Source organism: Aotus nancymaae, unplaced genomic scaffold (genome assembly GCF_030222135.1).
Source record: "Aotus nancymaae isolate 86718 unplaced genomic scaffold, 86718_ANA_hifiasm-v0.15.2.pri h1tg000003l, whole genome shotgun sequence".
NCBI classification, from domain to species: Eukaryota; Metazoa; Chordata; class Mammalia; order Primates; family Aotidae; genus Aotus; species Aotus nancymaae.
In genome coordinates, this window is record NW_026988414.1 from 17,935,425 (window position 1) to 17,960,798 (window position 25,374).

The 25,374-nt window shown below is 46.8% G+C and overlaps 1 protein-coding gene across 14 annotated transcripts in view; it reads right to left on the reverse strand.

Annotated features, from left to right (window-relative positions):
- Positions 1-25,374, reverse strand: part of ZNF618 (zinc finger protein 618) — a 176,194-nt gene that overhangs the window by 80,958 nt on the left and 69,862 nt on the right. For all 14 annotated transcript variants that reach the window (XM_021672172.2, XM_021672171.2, XM_064378699.1 and 11 more), the window contains exon 2: positions 893-936. In XM_021672172.2, coding sequence (XP_021527847.1) covers positions 893-936 — 44 coding nt within the window. The remainder of the gene's footprint in view (positions 1-892; positions 937-25,374) is intronic.

The window sequence follows — 25,374 nt, forward strand, 5'->3', positions numbered from 1 at the left end:
TTCTCACAAACAAACTCTATTAACATTTTAAAGAACTAGTGTTCCGTAGGCTCCCAGTCAAATTCTTCTGCTTGGCATTCATAGTCTGACCCTCAGCTCTAACAGGTGACCCTAGGATCGATTCTAGACTTTATGTATGTGCTCTGGGGAGCCATCTCTTGTCTGTCCCTTACTTTCTTTCTGCCTTCAAAGCCCCAAATAAAGGTCATGTGGCCATTCCAGCCTTGCTCTACCCAACAGAACAGCAGCAACAGCAGCCGCAGCATGGGTGCTGACATCACCAAGTACCTACCTGTGCTACCTGTCATGATGTAAACAGCTTGGACCTATCTGGTATCGCTTTCTCCCTTCTTTGCTAAAAATGGTCCACTTCTTCTTTGGGTACCACCCCTCTCCCCTCTCCAGCTATCCTTGAGGGTGAGGACAGACCCTCCCACCCCCAACTAGTCAGAGTATCCCATCCCCTGCTTTGGCGTGACTGGTTCAGAGACATGAGCACACGACACTAGCACATAGGCCAATGAATTCCAGACAAGGATGGGACTGGCTGCCCAGGAGTTCGCCATGCAGCAGCCCAGCTGTGATTCCAGCCTAGGTCTTTCTGCCTAGTCTTATGCTTCATTCTTAAGTTCTCAACTTGAGCAGCCAATGGCCGGTTCAGGAATGAACCATCCTTGGATTCTGGTCCCAGGTACCCACATGGAAAATGTTTTCCATGACCTCACACTCTCTGGGGGAGTCTGGATACCTCTAATGAAGGAGGGCTAGCCTGGACCATCCATCCTTTCAGGGGTAAGGTGAGGACCAGAGAGCGGCAGCTGTTAGTCACGAAGATCTGAGTGGAGGGGTGGACAAGCGGGGTTGGGGGGGGCGGGGTGCACAAGGAGTGTACCTGCTCGCAGTGCTTTTCCTTCCAGCTGCACTGGCTCCGTCAGCCTGCAACAGAAACCCAAAACACTTACATCAGCCAAGGTGGAAGACACAGAATCAACCCACTGCCACCCCACCAAGCTCCCACTGAATACCAGAAGTGGGATGAGCTGGCCATAAGCCCCACTCCACTCCTCCAGGCTGGAAAAACTTGCACCTAGTGGTAAGAGGGAGTCAGGACACATTTGCTTGGCCCTTTAAATCCCACTGAGCACCCACTGCCAACACAAACTCAGCAACTGCACAGCCCTGGGGACTCAGTGAAAAGTAAGTAACCAGCTAAATCTGAGATTGAATTGCACCATTTTTATTTTCAGCTGGGATTTCCAATAAAACAGCAGCTGTAGATTTATTCCTACCAACCAGAGTAAAAAAATCCTATTATGTTAAAGTATTCTTTCCCCAACCCTATGAGCAGGAGAAGGCAAGAGAGTGCCAGTTCTTAATCTCTTTTATTTGGGTGTAGGGGGAGAGAGAGATAAAGCTGACCAAATGAAATTTTCAGAAATCATAAAATTCTGGTTCAGATGCAGAGACTGAGGCCTTGGGTGCAGAGGGAGCTGCCTGAAGTTTCATGAAAACAAACACCAGGGGGTCCCGACTCCTAGACCAGTGCTCAGGGGGACCTCAGTGGAGAGGCTGATGGAGGTTGCAGACCTGGGAACAATGCCTAGATTCTCCACCACCGCCAGCTGAAGATGTATTCTAATAAGAATCACAGGATAATACAGGTCTGAAATTCAGGTGCATATGTGTTTCCAAATTCAGAATTTTTCCAATTTTAGAAAGGTAATGTACTGCCTATATTTTATATTTTGAAACAACCCTGGCAGAGCCCCTGCTAAGCAAGCACATTGATATTTCTGTTGTAAAGCAGATGCACAGGTAACCCTACAAAGGATAAATGCCAACAAGACAACAATCACGACTGTAGCCTTTTCTCCCTTCAGGTCAAGTTCTGCTGCCTCATCAGTTACAAAAACTTTTTCAAGTTCTTTTGAATTTCAAGATTGCGGGTGAAGGACCGAGGATCTAAAATAAAACACCAGTAGCTACCTTTTGATGAGTGCTTACGAGAAGCTGCAAACTGGCAAAATCAGATGGCAGACTTCGATTCAAACAAATTGGCAATATATAAAAATAAAAGAATTGCACTGAAAAAAGGCCAAATCTCCACCTTCTCTTATTAAACTGGATAACCCTGTGATACCCAGTCCTACATGGTGACAGGCAGCTAGAGCTGACATACTTGCTTTTCCACAGTCTCTACCCCTCCCTCGTACCTTATAATAACCCAGCCCCTGTCTGGTCCCAGTGAGCAACCACACTAGCTCCCCATGGAGAACTTCCCATTAGGCGCTAGGACATGGACATTCATGCCTTCTCTCATTTAATCTTCACCATAGGTTCTCCCTTCCACCCCATAATATCCCCATTTTACAGGCAGGAACACAGAAGGTGAAAGAATTTAAAGTTATGTATCAAAAGTCCCACAGCTATAAGCTCAGATCTGGGTCACCCCAAAGTCCACCTTCCTCAATTCTGGAACATTTTACTTCCCACCAACATTCAGGAGAGCCAACTGGGAAATGGGGTGACGTCAAACAGCCCCTATTTCCCACACAAGGGAAAGGTAAAGGTTAAGGACTAAGAGGGAAGGAGAAATGTGAGGTCTGGAAGGGAGAAATTAATGAGCTGCCAATGCATTATTTCAATGGAAGAAACAAGAAAGCAGAAAGCGGTTTGCATATCATTTCACTGGGAGCAGAAGAACAGATCAATTACAGCCTCTTTCCGACATCTTGCATTCCTCAAAACTTGTATGCGAAGCAAACAGGCTGAAGTTGTTTTAATGTTTGTATCATAAGCGGCAGAAGTGGTACGGGTGGAAATTCTGCCCCAGAGAGCTTAAGAAAATGGTCAACTCCCAAATGGATCTCTCGTCTTTCAGACTTAATTCTGTGCGTGTATTTTTGCATTTCACACACACTTTTAAAAGCTGTCATTTTTGTCCTTTTCCTTCACAATTTCACACAGAATTGACCAGCTCAAGTGCAACAAAACACATAACAGAGTGTGGGAAAAGAGTCTCTGTTTCCAGCACGCCTAATAACTTCCATCTTTGTTTCTCTTTTATTGGGTGAATGACACTTCAGCTTCGTGTTACTGGTAGCTGCACAAATTTCTGTTTTCCACCCATTCATATAAAACAAAGAGAAAGTGCTAAAAATATTCAAAGAGTTGTCAAATACTTTTACAGAGACTTAGGTGGCGGTGCTAGGGCAACTAGAGGAAGGAGTTCTGCCTGGGCAGGGTGTGGGATATTCAGATGGTGGCAGATCAGAGTTGCTTCATTGGGTTACGGATGGACGATGGATTCAGTGGGAGATGTCCAAGACACATGTGTCAGTATCACAGCACATGGCAGTCACAGCATGTGGGCCCGGCCGAGTCCAGCTACACCATGACAACAGAGCTGAAGCCCACTGTGTTGGGAGCACCAACTCCCAGGGTGGAGATCCATCTACACCAGGCCAGTGTGGTCTGTGTCCTTACAAATACATCACAGCCATTCCTTCCATGTGGAATAAGCTGTACCTCTGATGTTGCCATTTGCCAAGGCCAAAATGTTCTAACACCAGCAATTTCATATGATTCCATCTAAATGACAAACTCATCAGTACCCTGTGTCTGACCTGATTCTCAATGTGAGCTGAAGCTTAAGAGCACAGCATTTAGAGTCAGATGGTCTGAGTTCAAGTCCTGGTTTTGCTGTTTTCTAGCTCTGTGATGTACTCCCAAGGCCTCAATTTCTTCATCTGCAAAATGGCAAGATGCTAATCATAGGACCTACCTCACGGGACTGGCTTGAGACTCAAGAAAAATAAGGTAAAACATGTAATAGCATGTAGAAGTACTTAGTGAGTGCTTGGCCATAATAATTAAAATAATCATTGACAACACTATAGTTATAGAGGCCACTATTTATTGGGGCTAGGAAACTGAGGCACAGAAAACCAGAATGATATGTGTAACATGAAGGAGTCACAGAGCCAGCCTGGATTGGACCATGGGTCTTCTGCCTAAAAGCCTTCCTCGAATCCTAAGTTGCAAGAGGGCATCTCATGAGTGGCCACCAGCCCACCACAGCCTGAAGGCCTTCTCCAATGGTCCAGTCACAATGACAATAATGCCAGTCAAGCAGCCCTGGCATATCTAGTAATAGCTCAAGTAATGGAAACTCCCACTGCAGCTACTGTTGCTCCATCATCTTCTGCCACTGGACTATGTGCTCCTAAAGGATGTAGTTTGTTGCCCTGGTTCTGAGTCTCATTTTGAACCTTAGACAAGCTCTTTCCTTTCTCTGGACCTGAGGTTCTCCATAGGTAAAAAATGGGGGATGGGGGAAGAAGGTTAAATCAGATCATCTCCCCTGTCCCTTCCATCTCCCTCATTCCATGTTGAGCAGACCCAACCTTAACCAGACCCCTCTATGGCAAACAAAATAAGGAGGACCCCAGGGAGATCCTCCTTCCCACTCTCATGAAGCTGGGGTAAAGGTGTATCCAAGCCCTCCAGCCCACATAAGGGTGCCTGTCCCCTCTTCCCAGCCCCACCCATTCCTTATTCGCCAGCTTCCCCTCAGGACCTGGGCAAGGCTATTTTTGGTTTTATTTGACCCTCCCCTTCCCTCCCAAATGAATGTGAAGTTGTTCTTTTCCATTCTCTTATTAAGGGTTTTCTTGGAAAGAAAATATTATTCCAAACCCAGAAATTTTATTTCTAAATTTGTGCAAATGTAAGTTGTAAGACATTAGCTGCATTTCACATTTTGTGCAAATGGCAGAAACAGGCAATTCGTGTGCTCCAGGATGGGGGCTGGCCAACGATTTCGATAAAATAAACCCTTTTTTAATTTAAATGCTAATGCACTGAATTAAAATTTAATAACTGAGGAAATTGAAAAGCCGAGCAGGAATATTGGAAATAAATCCAAGCAGAAACAGCTGAAATTAAAAATTCTAGAGAGTGGGAGGATAGCAGCTAAGCTGTCTTATATGATTACATTTTTTTTTTTTCAGAATGAAGCAAAAAAAAAAAAAATCCTATCTCTCGCTGGCTCTAGGGCAGTAAATCCACAGTGCTGTGATTTATTGCTCAATTTTCCTGAGGGAAAAAGGCTTTCTTTCATGCTGAAATATTTCATAAATTTCAAGCCAGCATAAATTCTTAATTTAAAAGTTATGGAGGTCACATTTAGTGCACTGGTATGGTTCCAAAATCTTAAAGAAATAGCAGCGACCAAAAAAAAAAAAAAAAAAAAAAGCAAAAAGGAGGGGTAGAATTTGCTCTTTTCTTTTTTCCCTTTTTTTCATTTTGGTTTTAATTCACACAAGTTGAAATTTCATTATTAAAGATTCCTCCTGGATGGATAGAACCCAAGCACGTGGGGAACCGGTGTGTGTTTGGAAAAAACCTGCTGCAAAAGATGAAGAGATAAAGATTTAATTCAATTATAAAATGGCATTTTTTTTTAAGCCACTTGAGGAATTTCTGGTAAAAATTTCCTCCCTTCATTGCCCGGGAAGGGGTGAGGGTGGGGGAGGTGGCCAATGTAATTGCTTCTCTTAGATCTCCAATCTTTTGTGCACACTGATATATTCATTTGTTATACAGCTGTTCAGCGGCGGAAAGAATGCTGGGGCGCCCATAATTCTAAGCAAATCAATCAAAAATTAATGATTTGTCATGCTTGCACAATGGAGGAAAAACAGCTCCTTAGGTCCTGGCTGCCTGATCTCGAAGAATGAAATGCCTTTCTTCGATAAGAGAGCTGAGCCTGAGGTGCTGCCACAAATGTGGGGGCCTCACAGTTCCCCCCAGCTCTGTGAGGGCAGAGGGGGCTGCCATCTTGGAGGGGGGTATTTCCAAGATGGCGCCTCAGCTAGCCAAGCCCAGGATGGACCTGGCGCAGCATATTTTCACAGTGCTATAATTAGGATTTTGTCTTTTCCTCCCCCCACTGCAACTCAAAAATTACTTGGTCTCTGGAGAATTGAATGGTTCCCTCCTCCCCCAGCTAGATTTAATTTGTCCCTGTTCATTGTTTTCCCAACACTGCTGACACGCTGCCATTAACGCCTTCCACCAACTCTACGGGACTCGGACTGGGGCTGCAGTTGCTGAAGCCTCTGTCACTCCCCAGGCTGTGTGCTGCCCCTCCCCCAAAGGCCACATCCCACACAAGACCATGTATGTCACCAGTACCTAGCTCCAGGCCTGGCACAGGGCAAATACTCAGCAAATACAGTTGAATCCGTTAATTATGATTAATTCTCAAAAAAATACTGATAATGAGGTTGCATAGATGAATGGTGCATTGGCCATTATGCTTGAATGAAATATATCAACTGACCTCCAATAATTAATCATTCCTTTATTCACTCAGCAGATAGTTCTTGAAAACCTACTATGTGGTAAGTACTCTGCTGGGCTCTGGGTGGATGACCTCAAATCCACTAGGGGACAATTCTGAATGCCCAGTGGTGGGTATTTTTCAGGCATCTCTGCACCCTTATGGAAGGGAAGCATGAACATGAATCCAGAGAGAAAAGCGAGCTTCTCTGCATGTTCAAATGCCCTTTAAAGTCTGGTGGCTCACTGATTCTTACCAATCCATTTGAATGTTACATTCACAACTACCAAATACATATGACACCATAATACATATTTCATATATTTTTACATGTTAGTACAAACATAAACATTGTGTTAAATGACCAGCTGGTACAGTTAACCCTGAGGAAGAGATGTGGCCTCAGTAAGTGGGTGTAACCAAGTGCATTCAACCTGGAGGCCTGCAGGGGGCGCTGCACTGGCAAGAAGCACCCACTCACTCAGGACCTGCCCAGAGGATGATTCTATGCCCCCTAACATTTAGAGGACAGTCAGTCTGAAACAACTCAAGCCTTACGTATATATCTCTTTTCTTTCCAAAATCCAGTGAATCTCCCAAAACTTAACGTGTAACTTTGTCTCCCTCACTGAGGTACAAGACTCAGATAAGCAAAAATCACTCATTCATCCAACAAACATTTATTAAGCTCCTACTACATGCCAGACGTCATTCTAGGCAGTCAGGATATATCCCTACCCTCGTGGCAATTATATTTCAAGCTAACATTAGGCATAATAAATAAGTAAAACATACAGCATGCTTGAAAGTAATCAGTTCTACGGGATGTTGGGGAGACAGGGGCGCCATGACAGGGAAGGATAGGGTGGTCAGGAATGCTGGGGGCAAAGGAGGAGCCACAGGTTGCAATTTTAAGTAGGGTGGTCGGGTAGGCATCATTGGGTGAACACTGGAAGAGGTGAGAGAGTTGGCCATGTGGTGTCTGAGGCAAAATGGATGCCAGTGCAAATGACCAACAGAAAGAATGCCAAGGTACCTGGGGCAGAGTACATGAGGAGAAGAGAAGGAGAGATCATGGGAGGTCAGCTCCTTCAGAGCCTTGCAGGCCTCCAAAGAGCCTTGGCTTCTGCTCCGGAAAGCCACTAGAAGGTTTTGGCAAAGTGACATAATTTGACTTCTGTTTTACAAAGATCATTCTGGCTGCTGTGTTGAAAGGAGACCATGAGGCCAGGGTGGAAGCAGGAGGCTGGTGGGGCTATGGCAGGGAAAAGATGATGGTGGCGGCAGGGGCTAAAGAGGGTGAGGAAAGGTTGAGTTCTGAATATACTGGAAGGTAGAACCGTCCAGACCCGCTGGCAAATTAGATGTGGGGTATGAGAGAAAGAGACAGATTCCAAAAATCACGGGCCTTAGCACCAAGAAAAATGGTTGCATCTGTCCCATACATGAAAGTATTAACCAGCAGCACAGTACTTTACAGATGGTTACATTCAATGAGATCCTCCCAATAACCCTGCAGGGAAAACACTGCGGTTTAACCACCCCCCTTTGACCAAGCACCAGGAGGGGCTAAGTGACTTGCCCAAGGTCACACCACCGCCAATGGCTTGGCCAAGGCTCACACATCTCACCCAAGTCCACAGTCATTTCCTCTATATACTTGGCCCTTCCTCTATAGAATCAATGGATAAAACCTAGCCCCACATCATACGGATGAACCGTTTTTCTGTCTAGCCACAGAGCTCCAAATCAGGCACAGGTGGCCCCAGAATTTAGTCACCAGGTATCCCAGAAAAACGCCATTAAGAGTGCCAGGGACAGTGTGGCAATTCCTCAAGGACCTAGAAATAGAAATTCCATTTGACCCAGCAATCCCATTACTGGGCATATATCCAAAGGATTATAAATCGTTCTACTATAAGGACACATGCACACGAATGTTCATTGCAGCACAGTTTACAATAGCAAAGACCTGGAACCAACCCAAATACCCATCGATGATAGACTGGACAGGAAAAATGTGGCACATATACACCATGGAATATTATGCAGCCATTAAAAATGAGGAGTTCGCGTCCTTTGTAGGGACATGGATGAACCTGGAAACCATCATTCTCAGCAAACTGACACAAGAACACAAAACCAAACACCACATGTTCTCACTCACAGGAGGGTGTTGAACAAGGAGAACACATGGACACAGGGAGGGGAGCACTATACACGGGGGTCTGTTGCAGGGGAGTGGGGGGGACAGCGGGGGGCGGGAGTTGGGGAGGGATAGCATGGGGAGAAATGCCAGATATAGGTGAGGGGGAGGGAGGCAGCAAATCACACTGCCATGAATGCACCTATGCAACAACTTTGCACGTTTTTCACATGTATCCCAAAACCCAAAATGCAATTAAAAAAAAAAAAAAAAAAGTGCCAGGGACAATGCTGAAAAAGTTATAAAGAGCTTTGCAAGTTACAAAGAGGATTCTCTTCCCAGGAAACCAACTACATGATAAATTCTCTACTTAGACCTTGCCTCTTAGACCACATTCAGTGATATGTGCCTAAGACATTGTACTTGGTTTTTGAGTTTTCTTTCCCAACTGAACATGGTAACTCAAAGTCACTGACTGCCTTGGGTTCCAAACTTGAGGAGTGGGTAGAGGCTGCCAGAGAAGACCCTGGCCTGAAAGAACTGGAACTCCATGGGTTCGTGCCATTTTCCCATGCATACTTATGAAGTTCCTATTAGATGTGTGATTCTGGGCAAGGCCTTGGCCAGTGTAGGATACTAAGATGAATCAGACCTGGTTCTTTATTCATTTACCCAAATGCCCCTATGCATTATGATGTAAATGCCTACTATGGGCTGGGAACCAAAACAGTTACGGGGGACATAACCACAACAAGAATAGTGAAGGGGACCAGCGCTGACGACTTAATGACTTCAATCTACCAGCGTGCAATTACCAACTGAGATACGTGCTCTGAAGGGAAAGCTCCGGGTTCCATCAGCATCTTTGACAAGAGGATCCAACAGACTTCAGGGTCAGGAAGAGCTTCCCTGAGGAGGGATGCTGGAACAGGGAGCCCAGAGCTCACACTCAACAGCGGGGAAAGAAACTCTAGATGCAGGTGAAGCTAACACAGGCTGGATGGCAGAGAGTGACACACACCTCATGCAGGGCAGTGAGGAGAAGGGTACCACTTTGCCCAGCTGAGAAGCCCAGTCCCTGAGCCTTGCTAGGCTGCAGCCTTCTCTGAAGGCTTCACCAACGGAGGAAGGGCCCACCCACCCAACATGGACAGGCTCACACAAGGAGTTCCTGACTAGACCCCCAGGCCAGAGCCCACGCCTCCCTCTGGACTTGGTACCTTCCAGCTGTGAAGAGGAAGGAACAATGGTTTGATCTTTCCCCTTTTTATTTGCTGCAGAGTGGCCACAACGCTCCATGGAACAGAAATGTGAAGACCGTCCCCAAACCAGGTCTAGGTGTCTTCTCTGCAGGGGACCCCAGAGACATCACCACTGACTGGCCAGATTTCCAACTACAGGGAAAAGCCAGGGGAAATTACCGCTTTCTCTATGCCTCTCGGATATGATGCCTTTCTGTCTTTCCCAAGCCTTGGCTCTCTGAGGTCATGTTAAAAAATAAATCATGCTTCCCTCGAATGGAACCAGCATGGGTCTTGTTGGCTTCCTGTGAGTTTCCAGGTACAGATGGATTCTTCCCCTCTCTCGAATGGGCAGCCATGCAGACTGGATCCAGACCCTAATACAGTCATCATTGTCATCAACATCATCATCATCATCATCATCATCGTCTTGGTCATCACTGTCAACAGTCAGGAATCAGTAAGTCCATAAGTCAGGCTAAGGGAACTGGAGGCTTATGGACAGACTTGGAAGGTATGTGCACCCCAAAAGCAAGTGTGAGCTGCATACCAGAGGCAGTTGCCAGCATAGTGTCCACTGTCCCTTTCCAGGGACAAGATGATGGTGGTTTGGGGCAGCGGAGGAAGAGAGAAAGCTTCAGGACTAAGCTACTGGGAGCAGCACAGACCAACTGAGGTAACTTGGGGAAAACACCCACAAGACGCCGGCACACATTAGTTGCTCTGTGAACACAGGTTTTCTTTTGTTGTTGTTTAAATAAACTGCTGCCACTGTTGAGAAGCCCCTGCCAGTCTTAGACTATGTGCAGAGGGCCTGGTTTCCATCATGCACAGACCTGAGCCTATGGGAGGGATAGAAGAATAGAAGAATTCACCTCCAAACCTGAGGCCTGAGTCACGAAGGTTAAAGGAGAAGAGGGCCAGGTGCAGTGGCTCACGTCTGCAATCCCAGCACTTTGGGAGGCCGAGGTGGGTGGATCACTTGCAGTCAGGAGTTCAAGACCAGCCTGGCCAACATGGTGAAACCCTGTCCCTACTAAAAATACAAAAACTTAGCCAGGCATGGTGGCGGACTCCTGTAATACCAGCTACTTGGGAGGCTGAGGCAGGAGAATCGCTTGAACCTGGGAGGCAGAGGTTGCAGTGAGCTGAGATGGTGTCACTGCACTCCAGCCTGGGCTGGAGATGAAGAACGAAACTTCATCTCAAAAAATAAATAAATAAATAAATAAATAAATAAAGGAGAAGGGGTAAATACGCAGAGAGGTGGAGGCAGAAGCGTCCCCTGCATGGCTATGTGGGACTCACCACCCAAGGCACAGGTTGGTTCCCATCCCAGGGCACCAGGTGCCACCATGGCTAGAGCCCTCAGTCTGCACTGAATCCAACTGGTACTATGACAGCTTCTACTTGATTAATGTGTGTTCATTCTATTCCCCCAGCTGGGCAGGATCAGAAAGTGTTCTAAACGTCGTTTCAAAAAAAAGTGAGGTTTTTCCTGGATCAGGCCCAGTGAGGTGTTGTTTTTATTTTTTAAAACACTTTTTATATTGAAGAAATTTCATATTTACAAAGAAGTTTCTCAGGGATAGCAGGGAGGTCCCATATATCCTTCACCTGCCACCAGGGGCTCCAGGCAGGGCAGTCACATGGTCAGAATTCTGTCTTCCAACGGGCTGCTGGCTAGGGCGATGACAGGCACCAAGACCGGTTAGGGGGTAGATTTCAAAGTCCAGGGAGGGTTGGCTGAGGTCTGAGCTAAGAGAAGAAGCCTGGTCTCCCTCCCAGGGACCAGCAATCAAAATGCCCACAGACTTCAGGACTACACCAGGAAGAAAGAAGCCAGCAGTCATGCCTGAGTCATGAAATTTCAAGAAGGGGGCCGGGCATGAATTGGAACCAGTGTGGGTCTTGTCTGCTTCCTGTGAGTTTCCAGGTACAGATGGATTCTTCTCCTCTCTCTGATGAGTGGCCATGCAGATTGGATCCAGATCCTAACGGTTACTGGGAGTCAGCCTGGTCACAAGCACCACCATGTGTGAGTGGGACCCTGGACGCATCATGATCCCTCAGTGCCTCAGTTCCCTTATCTGTAAAATGGGGAGATCCCACTGCCCACCTCAGAGTCACTATGAGGATTACAAGAGCTAGTCATGCTTGGAACAGGATCTTTACATCTATGTGGTGCCAGCTAATAACATCAATTCAGCATAAAGGGCTTCAAATGAAGATAATCTTAGCCATCCAGAAGTGGCCAGCATCCACTGGGCACCTCCTGTGTACCAGCCCTGACTCAGGGTACAACAGGCATGCTCATTTAATGTTCTCAGCTACCATAAGAGGTGGGGATGTCACCAGTCCCCATGTTCAGGGGAGGATTTAGAGGCATGCTGGGACCAGGGACCAGCTGGGAAAGACTCAGCCAGGACTCCAACCCAGATCCTCCATCCAAGTCCACATTTTCAAACCCGATGCCAGCCTAGCTCCAAGGTTGGAGGGATGACCTTGGAGAGTGACTTGCCCAGTCGTCTTTCAGTGTGGACACGCTCCTCTGGGTGCATAAATGCTGCTCTGCTTGTTTTCTTTTTTAAAAAAGAAACGCATCTCAGTTCTTTCCAGTCACAGTTAATCTCTCAATTTACAAAAGAGTGAGTCATGTGACTGAATTCCACAAAAATTCTCTCTCCAGGTTTATGATTTTACAGAAAACTCCAGGGAAAACCGCCTGGAGTGAGTTAAAACCAGATCAGCCATAAACCATGTCCTGGTACAGCCTCACCAAGCCAAGACTCAGATTACTCATTAAATATGTGATAAATATTCACTTCAGAGCAGCAGGAAGTGGGGGTTGGGGGTTAAAAAAAAAAAGGAAACTTTTTTTGCTTCATGGAGAGAAAAACCTATTATAAATACAGAGGGTTGCAAACTCCAAATTAGGTGAACCCAGAATTCAGGGACAAGGGTTTAAGTCACCCCCTTAGATATTTCTATGTATGGCAGAAGGGGAAGAGGCTGTCCTCAAATCTCTTCCAGTGAACTGAAGGCTTCAGCCTCCTTTGATATGGCCAGGCTAATGCTGGCCTGTATGGCACATCTGGACAGCTTCACTAGGGAGGAGCAAGAACTTCTCACTCTAGGAGACCCTCATTAGCACCAGGCCTTCCTCTGACTTGCTCAAGAGGCAGTCTCTGGCTCTCAGACTGCCCATCTATTCAACAAGGCTGCTGGACTGATGGTCTCTCAGAAACATTCCAATGCTGACATCTGGAGTAAGACAGGCCTGAGTTCAAATTCTGCCTGGGCTACTAAGTAGCTCGACACATCCTGTCTCTAAGCCTCAGTTTCCTCTGATGTAAAATAGAGACAAAAATCCCCCCACCCCATGGCTGTTGGGTGGATGAAGTGATTAAAAGCCTGTAATAGTCTCAGCCAGTGCTGACAACACTACGTGAGCCACAAATCTGGGCGATATCATTAGGATTACATTGATGGTGGTAAGTAAAATTAATACTTTTTTTAAAAAGTCAAACATATCCTGATCTCTCTGGCTGGCAGGATTTATTTGGCACAGTAGTTCCCAGCATAAAATCTACAGGCAGATGGGTTGGGTTTAAACCTTGGCTCCACCACTTACATGCTATATGTCACTGGGTAAGTCACTTAACCTTTGTGACTCAGTTTCCTCATCTGTCAAATGGAGATAATAACAGTACTCCCCTCACAAGGTTACTGAGGACCAAATCAGTTCATAATGCATAAAGCTCTCAGAACAGCATCTGGAACTTAGTAAGTAGTATATAAGTACTACCTATATAAATAGTTACTTTTCATAAAATGATTTATTAGTAGTAAACTTTAGCTATAATTATAACCACTTATTAAAATTTGGGCAAGTCCCTTTTTCCTCTGCGCCTCTGTTCTCTAGCTATAAATGAGAGAATTTTGAGGACCCTCTTAATTCTGAAACTTGCTAACGCTGTCTCATTGCCTAGATGACAGTCTACTCTAACCACCCCTAGGAAGACTTCCCTGACCACAGGACAACGTCCTAGGTGCCTGAGCACACCTAAGATCACCACCACTCTATAGCCTTGCTCCCCACCAAACTGCAGGTTCCGGGAGGGTGGCGTGCTGTTTTCAGCTTCTCTGTGACTCCACAGTACCTAAGGCTACGGATGTGTTGCGTCAAGATAGAGCTTCATAAAAGTCACTTAACTGGTTTAAAACATAAAGAAACAGTAGTGCCAATAGTCAAGAGAGCCAGGCTGGTGAACGGGGTCTAGGGAATCACTTCATCTAGTTCAAGAATGGCCTGCTAATCACTTAGTAGTGGCTGCCTGGGACCATGTGTTAAGAAAGATTCTGAGGTCACAGCAGAGCTCAGTTAGAAAGAGTGTTATGATTGATTATTGATGTCTGCAGTGAGTATGGTAAAGCTGGGGATGGAACCATGCTTGCCCCCTCTAATCTAGTCCAAAGCTCTTCTTTTTTTGAGACAGAGTTTGCTATTGTTGCCTAGGCTGGAGTGCAGTGGCGTGATCTTGGTTCACTGCAACCTCTGCCTCCTGGGTTCAAGAGATTCATCTACCTCAGCCTCCCCAGTAGCTGGGATCACAGGCGCCTGCCACCACTCCCAGCTAATTTTTTGTATTTAGTAGAGACGAGGTTTCACCAGGTTGGTCAGGTTGGTCTCAAAACTCCTGACCTCAGGTGATCCACCTACCTTGGCCTCCCAAAGTGCTGGGATGTCCTTCTTGTACAGACAGAGAAACTGAGGCCTCCTGACCCCCAAAGCACCCTTTTTCTGCTCACCACATTTTCATTTGCAAACATATTCCCACACAGAAGAAAGATGCTGAGGCCTTTTAAAATGTGTAGTAAAAAGAGACATCAAAGAAGAAAGAGGACCAGATACAAAAGAAATATACACAGAAAAAAATAGGTGTAAAGTGCAGGGCTTACTTTTGCTGTGAAAGAGAAATAATTACAGAAGGGCAAAGTAGATGTTCTAAGAAAGACTTCTTTTTTTCTTTTTTTTAAGAAAGAAAAGTCTGGAACACATGCTCAAAGTAGAAATCTTACAAATTCCTATTGCAAAATAACTCCTGGTCAGCCAACCACAATCTCTATAAATATATCACAAGATCAACAGCCCAGGCAAATAGGGGGAGGGGCAGAACAACTGCATGAATTTTTTCAAAATCAAAATAGTAGATGCAAAATAGTTCCTCTCACAGTTGGAAAGGAAGGAATCACTCGTATTCCTACAAAATGAGAGGCCCATGAAGAAATGAAAGATTGTAACTCTACACATCCCAATGGATGCCTGCTGAGAAATCTAGACAACCAGACTACTTTGAAATTATTCTAAAATTCTGTTTTCTTTGCAGGGGGACAAAATCTGGTACCTTGAATTCATTAGGGCAGTTACGAGCTTACAGTGACTTCCATGCGGTGAGTCAGGGTGGCAACAGACAGTAAAACACTCTAAGGGGTCTGATTTGGGAATATTCTTCAGGGTCTAGGCTAGAAAAAGAGAGAGAGAGAGAGAGAGAGTGAGAGAGAGAAGTGACTCTTAGGCCCTTTAAATAGAGGCGATTTGATATAAGGATTTGAGAATACAGGTGATGAATAGAGAAGCCAAACAGAGAGAATACCAGGGCTATCAGCCTATGAGGGGGCTGCTACCACCCATAGCCCTGGAGAGAGAAAAGGGAAGAAATGGTGTTATCAGAAACTGGGCTTGTCCAGCAAGAGGTAAACTTATGGCAAGGGCTGCCCACTGGGAGTGGAGCATAGAGGGAAGGGCTGGAGCTAAACGGAAAACACCACCACAGGCAGGGAATGGGTGGGAAGAAGTACCCAGGTTTCTCCCTCCCTTTTCACATTCCTTTCTTGCTGCTGAGCATCCTACTGGCTAAACTTTTGAAGGCTAGGGAGCAAGGGCACCTAGGAAATGAAATTTCTAGCAATACAGAGCACAGCAGGGAAAAGGAAGGGACAGAACTGAGGTCAAACCAACAGATCAGTTCAGATAGGAAACTCCAGAAGTGCAGGACGCACTTGAAGACACCACTCTGCACAGCTAACCAAAGAGTCCACCTGACTCCAGCTCCCCCATTTGGACTCCAGCCTCCTCATCAGCAAGAGCTGCCTTGTCTTGAACTGCACCATCCTCGGCACTATCCAGTAGAATCACAGCATGGAGTTTAAAGAACTCTGAAAGTCTGAGAAATGGATGCCTGGCGACACAGCCCAGGCCCCCAACATGTAGGTTGCTTGGGTAATCTTCCAGCATATTGTAACTTCAGTGTTTGCTGAAAAAAGTACAGAAAACTCATAATGTGGAAGGGTAATGCTGTCTCAACCTCCTGCCCCGAAGACCCAAGCACCCAGTGGACACTCTAGAAGCATCCCTTAACCAGACCTATAGGGACGATGATCAGAGGCTCCGGGAACCAAAGTTTGACTAGGGGAAACCCACTCCAAGGGCCTCAGAACTTTCCACATTCAAGGACATTCCAGAGGCATGCAGGACCTTTTTATTGTTTTTTTGAACAGTATCATAAAAGGCAAATGCATTCTTGCCCCACACAGACTCACCCCCCCAGAACCTCTTTGTCCTGGTTGTTGCTAAAGGCTTGATTTAACTACATTCTGCAAAGAAAGAAAGGGCCCTTCCCCTTCCTTTAAGACTCCATTCCCACCTCCTCCAGGCCACAAGGGTGATCTCCCTCCCCTGTTTTCTTAAAGCACTTATTGCCTGCCTGGGCCATTCAAAGGATATTGATCAACCAGCTGGTATACTCAGTCATCTTTTTATGACCTGTCTTCACAGCTGGACCATCCATCTTTCCCAGGCAGGGGCTGTGCCTCTGGATTCCCCAGTGCCCGTCAGATAATCCAGCACATAGAGAGCATCTACATAGCATCCTTAAAGGGGAAGATGACTCAGGTTCCCAGAAGCCTGAGTCTGGGGTGAGAAAGGAATAACATATTCCATCAATCCCCAACATACATTTGTTTAGTGATCTTTTATATCCATTACTTCATTTAATTCTTCACAAGGTAGGAGTCATGATTTCCATTACAGAGAGGAAGAAGTGGAGGTTAACTAACTGAAGTAACAAGAACAGAATCAAACTGTATATATAACTTTATATAAAGTTTACACAAACACACACCACATGCACATATACAGTATCCCCAAAAGTGCTTGCCCTGGATGGCTCAAAATTGAATACTTTCCTCCTTCCTGCTTTGCTTTCCGTTATTACCACTTTTGAGGAAAAACTCATTATACTTTCAAATACTCAAGTTGTACATCTATAAAGGCAGGTATTAGGAGGAGGTGATTTCCCAGGGTTCCATGCTACTCCTAATTGAGGAAGACTGTCACTCTATAAAGTGACAGTCTTTACCATCTACCCTGAGGACAGGCCTGGGTACACACCCATTCAGTGGGAAGTTCAACACTCAGGACATCCAAGCTCCACCTGGGAGTTGAACAAGATGACCTCAGAGTACCTTCATATACTGAGATTTTCTCTTTCTAAGGGACTCTTAGGGAAAGTAATCTTTAAACCTACTGCCTTTTTCATTCAGTAGACCCTGGGAGCAGAGTTTTTATACTGCATGTAGTTACAACCACAATAGATATACGAGTGCTAGTATGTATTAAGATACTATTATGCGCCAGCAACTCTAAAAGGCTCATTAAATGTGTCTGATCTCATCCAACATCCTCATTAACTGGGGATTATTCATCTACTTTACAACAGGGGAAACCGATGTCCTGAGACGTGACTTGCTGTTTTAGGGAGTGGAATTCAGTTGAGAATGTTTGTAGGTGAGCAGCCCAACTGCATGGCACAGTTTGGAATGTAAATGTGGGTGAGGCATCCTTAATAAACCATTTCCTTATGTCCTCACCATGTAAATGTGTGGTGGAACATACTATGGTCACTTTCCTGAGACTTCTCAGAGTTCCTAAAACTATCATGATTTTATAGATTAAAAAAATAAGGTTCAGAGAGGTGAAGTCACTTAACCAAAATCACACAGCTAGTCAGCAATAGGGCCTGGATTTGAACCCAAGCTTATCTGGCCCCAAAGCCCATTCATTCAACCACCATGCCATCCTTAACTCCTCCAACAGGGAATGCAATGAGAGGGCTAAGAGGAGTCAGACTGCACCCCCAAATGAGGAAATACATTCAAAGTCACAGTCAGTCCTGAAGTGGTGTGCTCCCCGTGAGATGCTGTCATCGGGGGTGGACAGCCACCCGGTGGGGGGAAATATCAGTCATTTTGATAAGCTAGCCAGTGTTCAGGGAAAGGGTGGTATTCCTTGCCAGGATATTCCAATTCTGGATCCTTCTGGAAGATCCCAGTCCTTCCTAAATGCTACTTCAAACCAGCCTTAATTATCCAGCTTTTCTCCTCCATATTTAAGGGACACCATCTTTAGTGAAATGCTGCGGACCAAATATTTCATTTCCTTTATTCCCTTCTTCCTGGCTTCACAAGTGTAGTAAAAAGTTAATGAATCTATAAATTGCTCACTAGCTTAAAAAAAGAAAAAAATAGTTAATGGAAATTTTAATGAAACGCCCCGTCCACATAACTGATGGCAAACCCAGGGCCGGAATACCTGGCACTGAATGGCCCAAACAGAGTGCCATGAAAGCCTCAAGGCAGTTACCGAAAGAAAGCGGGGCTCCAAGCTCACCAATGTCTGAGTGATGACCAAGTCTCCACCCCAGACTTCACAGTGGCAACTCGAGTCGCATCTGCCCAAAGGGAAATGGTGTCAGTATATTCAATCATCAAACTGGGAAACCCAGTTTCTAAGAAAAGGAAAATGGCACAGAACCACACTTGTTCTCCTTGGCCATGAGGTCAAGGCTTGGGACATGACTCCAGGATGGGAAAAGTCATGATAACTGAAAAGCCGCTATGTATCCAAGAGGCCCCGCAACATACAACTGCCTGAGATCTCGTCCTCTGGAAATACTAGAGTTCATGGGAGAGGACTGTATATATATTTTGGAAAAAGTGCTCCAAGCCATCCTGGTAAAGGTTCCCTATTCACGAATATTGTTTTGATGCCTATTCTATGTCGAACACTGAACTAGAAGCTTTGCTTATTTCTGACATGTCCCCTAAAACATAGCAAGGTAAATATAAATACCCTCCCTTTAATCTGATGAGGAAAGGGAGGCTCAGAGAGGTTAAGCAACCACCCCAAAGCCACACAGCTAGTGCAGCCCCATTACAGCAAGTTGTTACTCATCAGGATTTTTCAAAAGGTCTCTAACAGGCCTTCTAGCCTCCATTCAAACCCCCTCCTATTCAACAACTTCCACTGCAGCCTGTTTGGTCATTGAAAGACACAAGTCTGACTGATCCTGTTATTTCCCTGCTTAAACCTTTAGTTCATCAACTCCCCTTACCCGCTCTGGTAAAAGCCTCCCTCTTCCCCTTCCCCTCTCCTCGGAGACATGGTCCCTGCTCTTCTCCAGCCTCAGCTCCCACCAAGGCCACCCTCACACCAGACGCTCTTGGCCACGCCAGGGCTCCTGGACCTGCTTCTGCATTCACTGCCTGGCTAACTCTCCTCTCCCACTTTTAAGTCTCGTCCTAGACCTCCCTTCCACCAGGAGACTTCTCGAGTGTCTGCCCTACTCCACTTCCCATCTCACCCTGCCCCCAAGGCAGTGCTGGAGCCCCTCTGACATACACTCTTCCCAGTGGTCCCACCGTTCAATGATTTGAATGCCTCTTTCTCCAGGCCGAGGGAAGCTTGGCTGCAGAGACCAAGGCTTATTCATGGATTGCAGGCCTGGCCCCCAAAACAGACTCGGAAAATGCTGAGTAAAGGCAGGTGGCGCAAGACGTCTCCCTAAGGCAGCCTCGTCACACGACCCTGGGCTCAAACCCCGAGACCAGGTCCAGCATGCCCAGTCTCCAATCTCCCCAAGATAGACTCACACAGATCATTAACCCAAGGTTACCGGGGATGATGGAGCGCTAGCAAGAGCTGGAAGAAATGCTACTTCCTCTAACATCTGCAACCCAACCACATCTAATAGGGCGAAAGTGGTTGAGATGGAGAGAGACAATGAGAGACACAGCCAGCAGAGCCAGAAACCCAGAGAAGGGCAGAGGTGGGGGTGTCCACTAGCACAGGCTCAGGGTAGGGGGACAGATAAGGTTGTCCTCATGGCATTCCTGAGCCAAAGGCAAGCTAGGGAGACGCCAGCCTGCCAGCAACCAGGGCTCTCAAAGAAACACACAGGAATGAAAAATACCTGGAAATCATAACCGCTGCTTTTAGTTTCCGGAGATTTTGAAGCCTCTTTCTCTTTGTTTTTCCCCTAAACCAGTTACAATTAGCATTGAGGGATATAATTACGTTGTTAGTCTAATTGCCTGTTTGAAGCAGGATCTACGGGGGTTTAATGGAAGATTTGAGGGGGGCAGATAAAATAAAAAGTCAGGATAATCACAGAAGAGACATGTACTGTGACTTTCTTCCCAGGCAGAGACAAGACCTGAACTGCACCAGAGGCCAGGGAATTGCCTCCCGTGCCAACTCCCTCGCCTGGCTGGGCAGGGAACGGCGCTACCAGGCAGTGCGACTTTGCTGGAAATTGATTTTGGAGATGCTGACCTAATTAATCAGGAAACGATCCTAGAAAGGCCCTCAGATTTGGAGGCTTCACACTATTATTGGCAGTGACACAGTTACACATCGGCGGGCAGTATTTTCCCAGGCGGAGCCAGTGTGGTGGCGGCTGACAGAGCTGTACCACGTAGGACCAGAGACCTGCCCTTCAGTCTGGGAGGGGAGAGAGGAGCAGGGAGCAGACAACCCCTGGGGACAGAAATCAGCAGAAGGCAGCTCGGAGCTGGGGATGAAGAGGCACAGTCTCCTCCAGGGAAAGAGTCTGACTGAGGTAATGAGCACCTTGACGACATAGGCATTCAACTTGGATGACCCTGTGGTGGGGACGTAGGGGAGCCAGCCCTGAGGAAGAACCATATGCCTCCAAGGGACTGTTAAAACAACTCCTGTCTCAGACCACAGAGGACAGGGGTCTGGAGGGATGATGGAGGACAAAGGAACTCTTCACATCAGAGGACCATCTCTGCCACTGACCCCTGGAGTTATAGGACTTGCACTGTGACACCCAGCCCTTGATGTGGGGCTGCAATGGAAATGCTCCCTCTCTAGTTATATTTTTCCAAATGCATGTAGCAATTTGTAATAGCCAGCAGCCACCTCCACGTGGGATATGTGAAGCTCCAATGCATTAGTCAGAAGCAAGGTGATGTCACGGCCATCCCACGGCGCACCTGCCTCACTCTCCCGTCACCCATTTCATCTAATTACAAGATCTGGCCTGGCGACCAGGATGGACTGCATTCAAGCTTTATCTCTGCCACTTACAGGCTGAGAAAACAGATCAACTGCCCTCTGTCTTTGAGTTCCCCATTTTGGGAAGACGTGGAAGAACAGATGATTTCATAGTGAACGCTGAGTTTCAAAATATAGCAAAGCAGGAATCTTCCCCACCAAGCTGGTAAGTGCAGAGATAATGCCATCAACAGATTTGACCCTGGTACCCATCTCATCCATAGCGGGGGTTGGGGGGCCATGGCTTTCTTCCTGTTATTACCAGCACTGCCTTCCGTAACCGCCACCACATCATCAGGGACGCCCATGGCTTCCCCAGCACGGCTGGGTCCTAGCACAATGGTAGGCACATTTTGGGCCCTCAAAACTATGTGGATGGACGAGTGGCACAAAACAGGTACTTAACTGGCAACAACCAGGCGGGTCTGGTTAAATAACACATGGCCTTGTAATCCACTAAGTTTTGATCGAACACATCTCAGCTTGAGAGGGCCTCAAGAATCTTTCTAGAGCCTTCTAACCCCCATGGCTACAGGCTTCCTCTGATGCAGTAACTGCAAAGCTGTGAGGCCCAAGGCCTTGGTCATTCTCTTGAAGGCCCTGATACATTCCACAGAAAAGTGTGAGGATCTGGATTTCTGGAGAAGACTCAGGGGCATGAGGCGGGTCCGCCTTCTGACTAGCGAGTGCCTAGAAACTCGACTGTCACATTCCAGGTCTCAGGGCTGCCTGGAAGAAATCAGTTCTACAGGTTTTCTGCGTTTTCCCCATCCAGGGCTGACACTGGCGATGGAGTGTGCTTGAGGCCCTTAGTACAAAGGGAGTGAAAATTTCACCGCTCCATTTATGAGGTCACACTGTATGTATGACCCAGAGCAGAAAGACTCATTGAAATCCAATAAAGATGAGGGCGGGGGAGACTGCTCTGTTCCTGGAGAGGCCAACAGCATCTCCTTCCACACACTCTGCCCAGCTCTGCCATTGACCGAGGAAGAAACAAGCTGCCATTCCGATGTTCTTTGTCAAGAATGGGAAGATGGCGACCAAAGGGATAGCCTGGACCTCCCTTCTCCCTCCCATTCTTCTGGGCCTGCAACTTAAAGGACTTCAAAGTCTGAGGCAGCTGTGGTTTTCCTGCAGGGAGAAGGGGGGAAGAAAGAGAGTAAAAATTTTATTTCTAATAAAACATAACAGAGCTGCAGCACTTGGTTTTCTAGTTGAGACTCTTATTGGCAGCTTTCACATTCTAAAAGGTTGGGGGAGACCTTGAACCCTCTCAGAAGCCTCCACACCAGGGCTGGTCCAGCTCCAGGAAGATGCAGACAGCCTGATCCCAAGGGGTCTCCAGAAGAACTGACTCTGAGCTTGTAAAACGCAGGCCAGGCTGGGCATAGTGGCTCATGCCTGTAATCCTAGCACTTTGGGAGGCCGTGGCCGGAGTCTGAGACCAGCCTGACCAACATAGTGAAATGCTGTCTCTACTAAAAATACAAAAATTAGCCAGGCATGGTGGCACACGCCTGTAATCCCAGCTACTCAGGAGGCTGAGGCAAGAGAATCCCTTGAACTCAGGAGGCAGAGGTTGCAGTGAGCCAAGATCGCGCCACTGCACTCCAGCCTGGGAAACAGAGCAAGACTCCATCTCAAAAGAAAACAAACAAAAAATGCAGTCCAGAACTCTCAATTCAGCACAGTTCAGATCAACAGTTGTTAAGAATCAGAGGAGGCACATGGCTGCGGGAGCTGTAAGGTTCCAGTAGGGGCCTGTGTAGGGCCTTCAGTGATAAGATGGTCACCTCAAGGAACATGTTAGCAGGAGGGCCTGGCTGGTGTCATATGTCATAAGTGTACTGTAATTATTCCCACCATCAAACATGCTCAGCAGTGTACTAAGCACTCTACACACATAACCTCTTCATGGCAATGATGTGGAGTAGGTCTTCTTATCTCAATTGTCCAGAGGAGGAAATTGAGAATTACTGAGATTAAGTATCTTGCTCAAGTAAAGGAGCCCAGGTTCAAATCCAGCTCTGATTTCAAAATCCCCTGGATGACCCCAACCAACCAGTGTAGAAGGATTCACTAAAGAGCCCCAGGACAGATTCTTAGTCAAGAGCACCAAATTGCTTCATTCTACAAACCTTCCCTGAGCCCCTCCTCTGCAGCAGGCACTGCAAGCTCATGACATCTGTCAATGGTGGTGCTGGATAACAGGTCCCCACTCAGAAGGGGACAGGGGAGATCCTGTCTGTGTCATCTCCAAAACAGAACACAGATTTAAGAACCAAAGACAGGAGGCAGGTTTTTCTGGAACCTCCTCCAATGGAATGGGCTGCAAGGAACACGTGGGTGAGCCCAACTGGAAACAAGCAAACACCTGTCAGGAATTCTGTAGCGGGGGTGGCATGCAGGAAGGATCCTGGGAACAACCAGCCACTGGGCTTCCTTGCAGCTCTGCAAGGACAGACGATTCCAAGAGCGTGAGATCCCCAACTTGCCTGCTGCCATTTCCAGCACATAAACACACACGCTCCCCTCTACATCCTGCGAGGGGTACTTTCACAGCCCATCTCAGAGAGGAGGCAACAGACGCATGCAGATGCTCACTCCTTGGCGCTGACGCTGATTAACATCACAGCATGCCCCCCACCTCGCGCTGGTAATTACACACTGGGTCAGGGCCGAGTCCCTGCCTCTAGGTACGGTGTCTGCCGTCAGGGGAATGCAGGTGAGATGTCTTGAAGGAGTGAAGGGCTGCCTGGCTTTGTGAACTCACGAGATGTCCCAGGACTCCCCGTTTCCTTGGAAAACAATTTCTAGACTTGTCACCAATAAATTGCCTGAATCTGTTTTTTTTTTTTTTTTTTTTGAAGACTTCCCCCGCTTCACTAATTGCGTTCACTGTCTTTTTCTCCATAAATTTAATTAACTTGCTATGTGACCTTGGGCTAGGCAAGCCACCGTCCCTCTTTAAACTCAGTTTCCCTCTCTGTAAAATGAGAATGGGGCTGTAATTTCTTGGCGCCCCAAAAGCTTGAACATACCAGGTTTCCGTGAGGGGGCTAAGCCTATGGCCCTGATATTCCTGGCTGCTTCCACCCAGGGGGCTCCGCGGAGCGCCAAGACCATCCCGCTCTGAACAGCTTTTGGCCCTAACAGTGGTGCTGGCTCTCAAGGCCTTGCATTATTCTAGAAGAAAAGGCAGGACGGCCTAACTTGGCTAGGTCCTCTTTGTCCCCCACGGATCCTCAAAGTTCAAATTTGCCTCCAGCATTTCAGCAAAGCCGCCAGTCCCTGGGAGTAGCTGAGACTCCAGATCAGGGACTGGATCAAGAGCATAAGCGTGAGGCTGAAATTGTAATAATAATAACTGACATTTATATCACGCCTTTCATCCCCAAATCCCAAATTAATTAACTTTTTACGAGACATTTTTAAACTAGTGCCATTTAATAAAATTCTATTAGGAGAAGTCTTTTTTTTTCCCCCCAGCCCTATATTTTTATTAACAGCCACCAAAAATATAATTTACAGGCAACCAAAAGCCAGTCAAGAGAGGGACGGGGAGAGGCTGACTCTGCCAGCGACAAACCAGGAGACCCAGGACCAGCCACAGGGGCTGATGTCCTGGCCCCACTGTTAGGGGTCCGGGTTCTCTGGAAGTCCCATGGGCCTGGATGACTCTACAGGACTGAATCTCAGCCCTGTGCATCATTCATCCCATATTTATTGATCATCTATTTTCTGCAGCCACTATACAAGCCGCTATGGATAAAACAAGTGAACAAGGCAGTCATGGCCCCTGTACCCTTGACAGGCACCACCTAATACAGTAGAGAAACACTAAGCCAAGATGTCACCAATAACTAGATAACCATCACTGTGTACATACAGAGAACAATCACTCCCCTCTCTTTCCCCCATGACAGCATCCCACGGGGAAACAATCTAGTCTGAGTTGGAAGCAAGGACGTAAGGAAAGGCCTCCCTGAAAAGCTGATATTTAACCTGAAAACACGGTTTGGCTTAAACCAAGCAAAGGGAGGAGATAAGGGAAGGGGGCGTAATCCAAGCAATGGGAACAGCATGTGTGAGGGCTCAGAGACTGGAAGGTTTGGGCAAATGGGAGGACGGAACAGAAGGCCAGCCTCTAGGAAAGAATGAGGTGGGAAGGGCATGGAGCTGGGGCTGGAAAGGGAACCAGGCTGGTAGATTCACC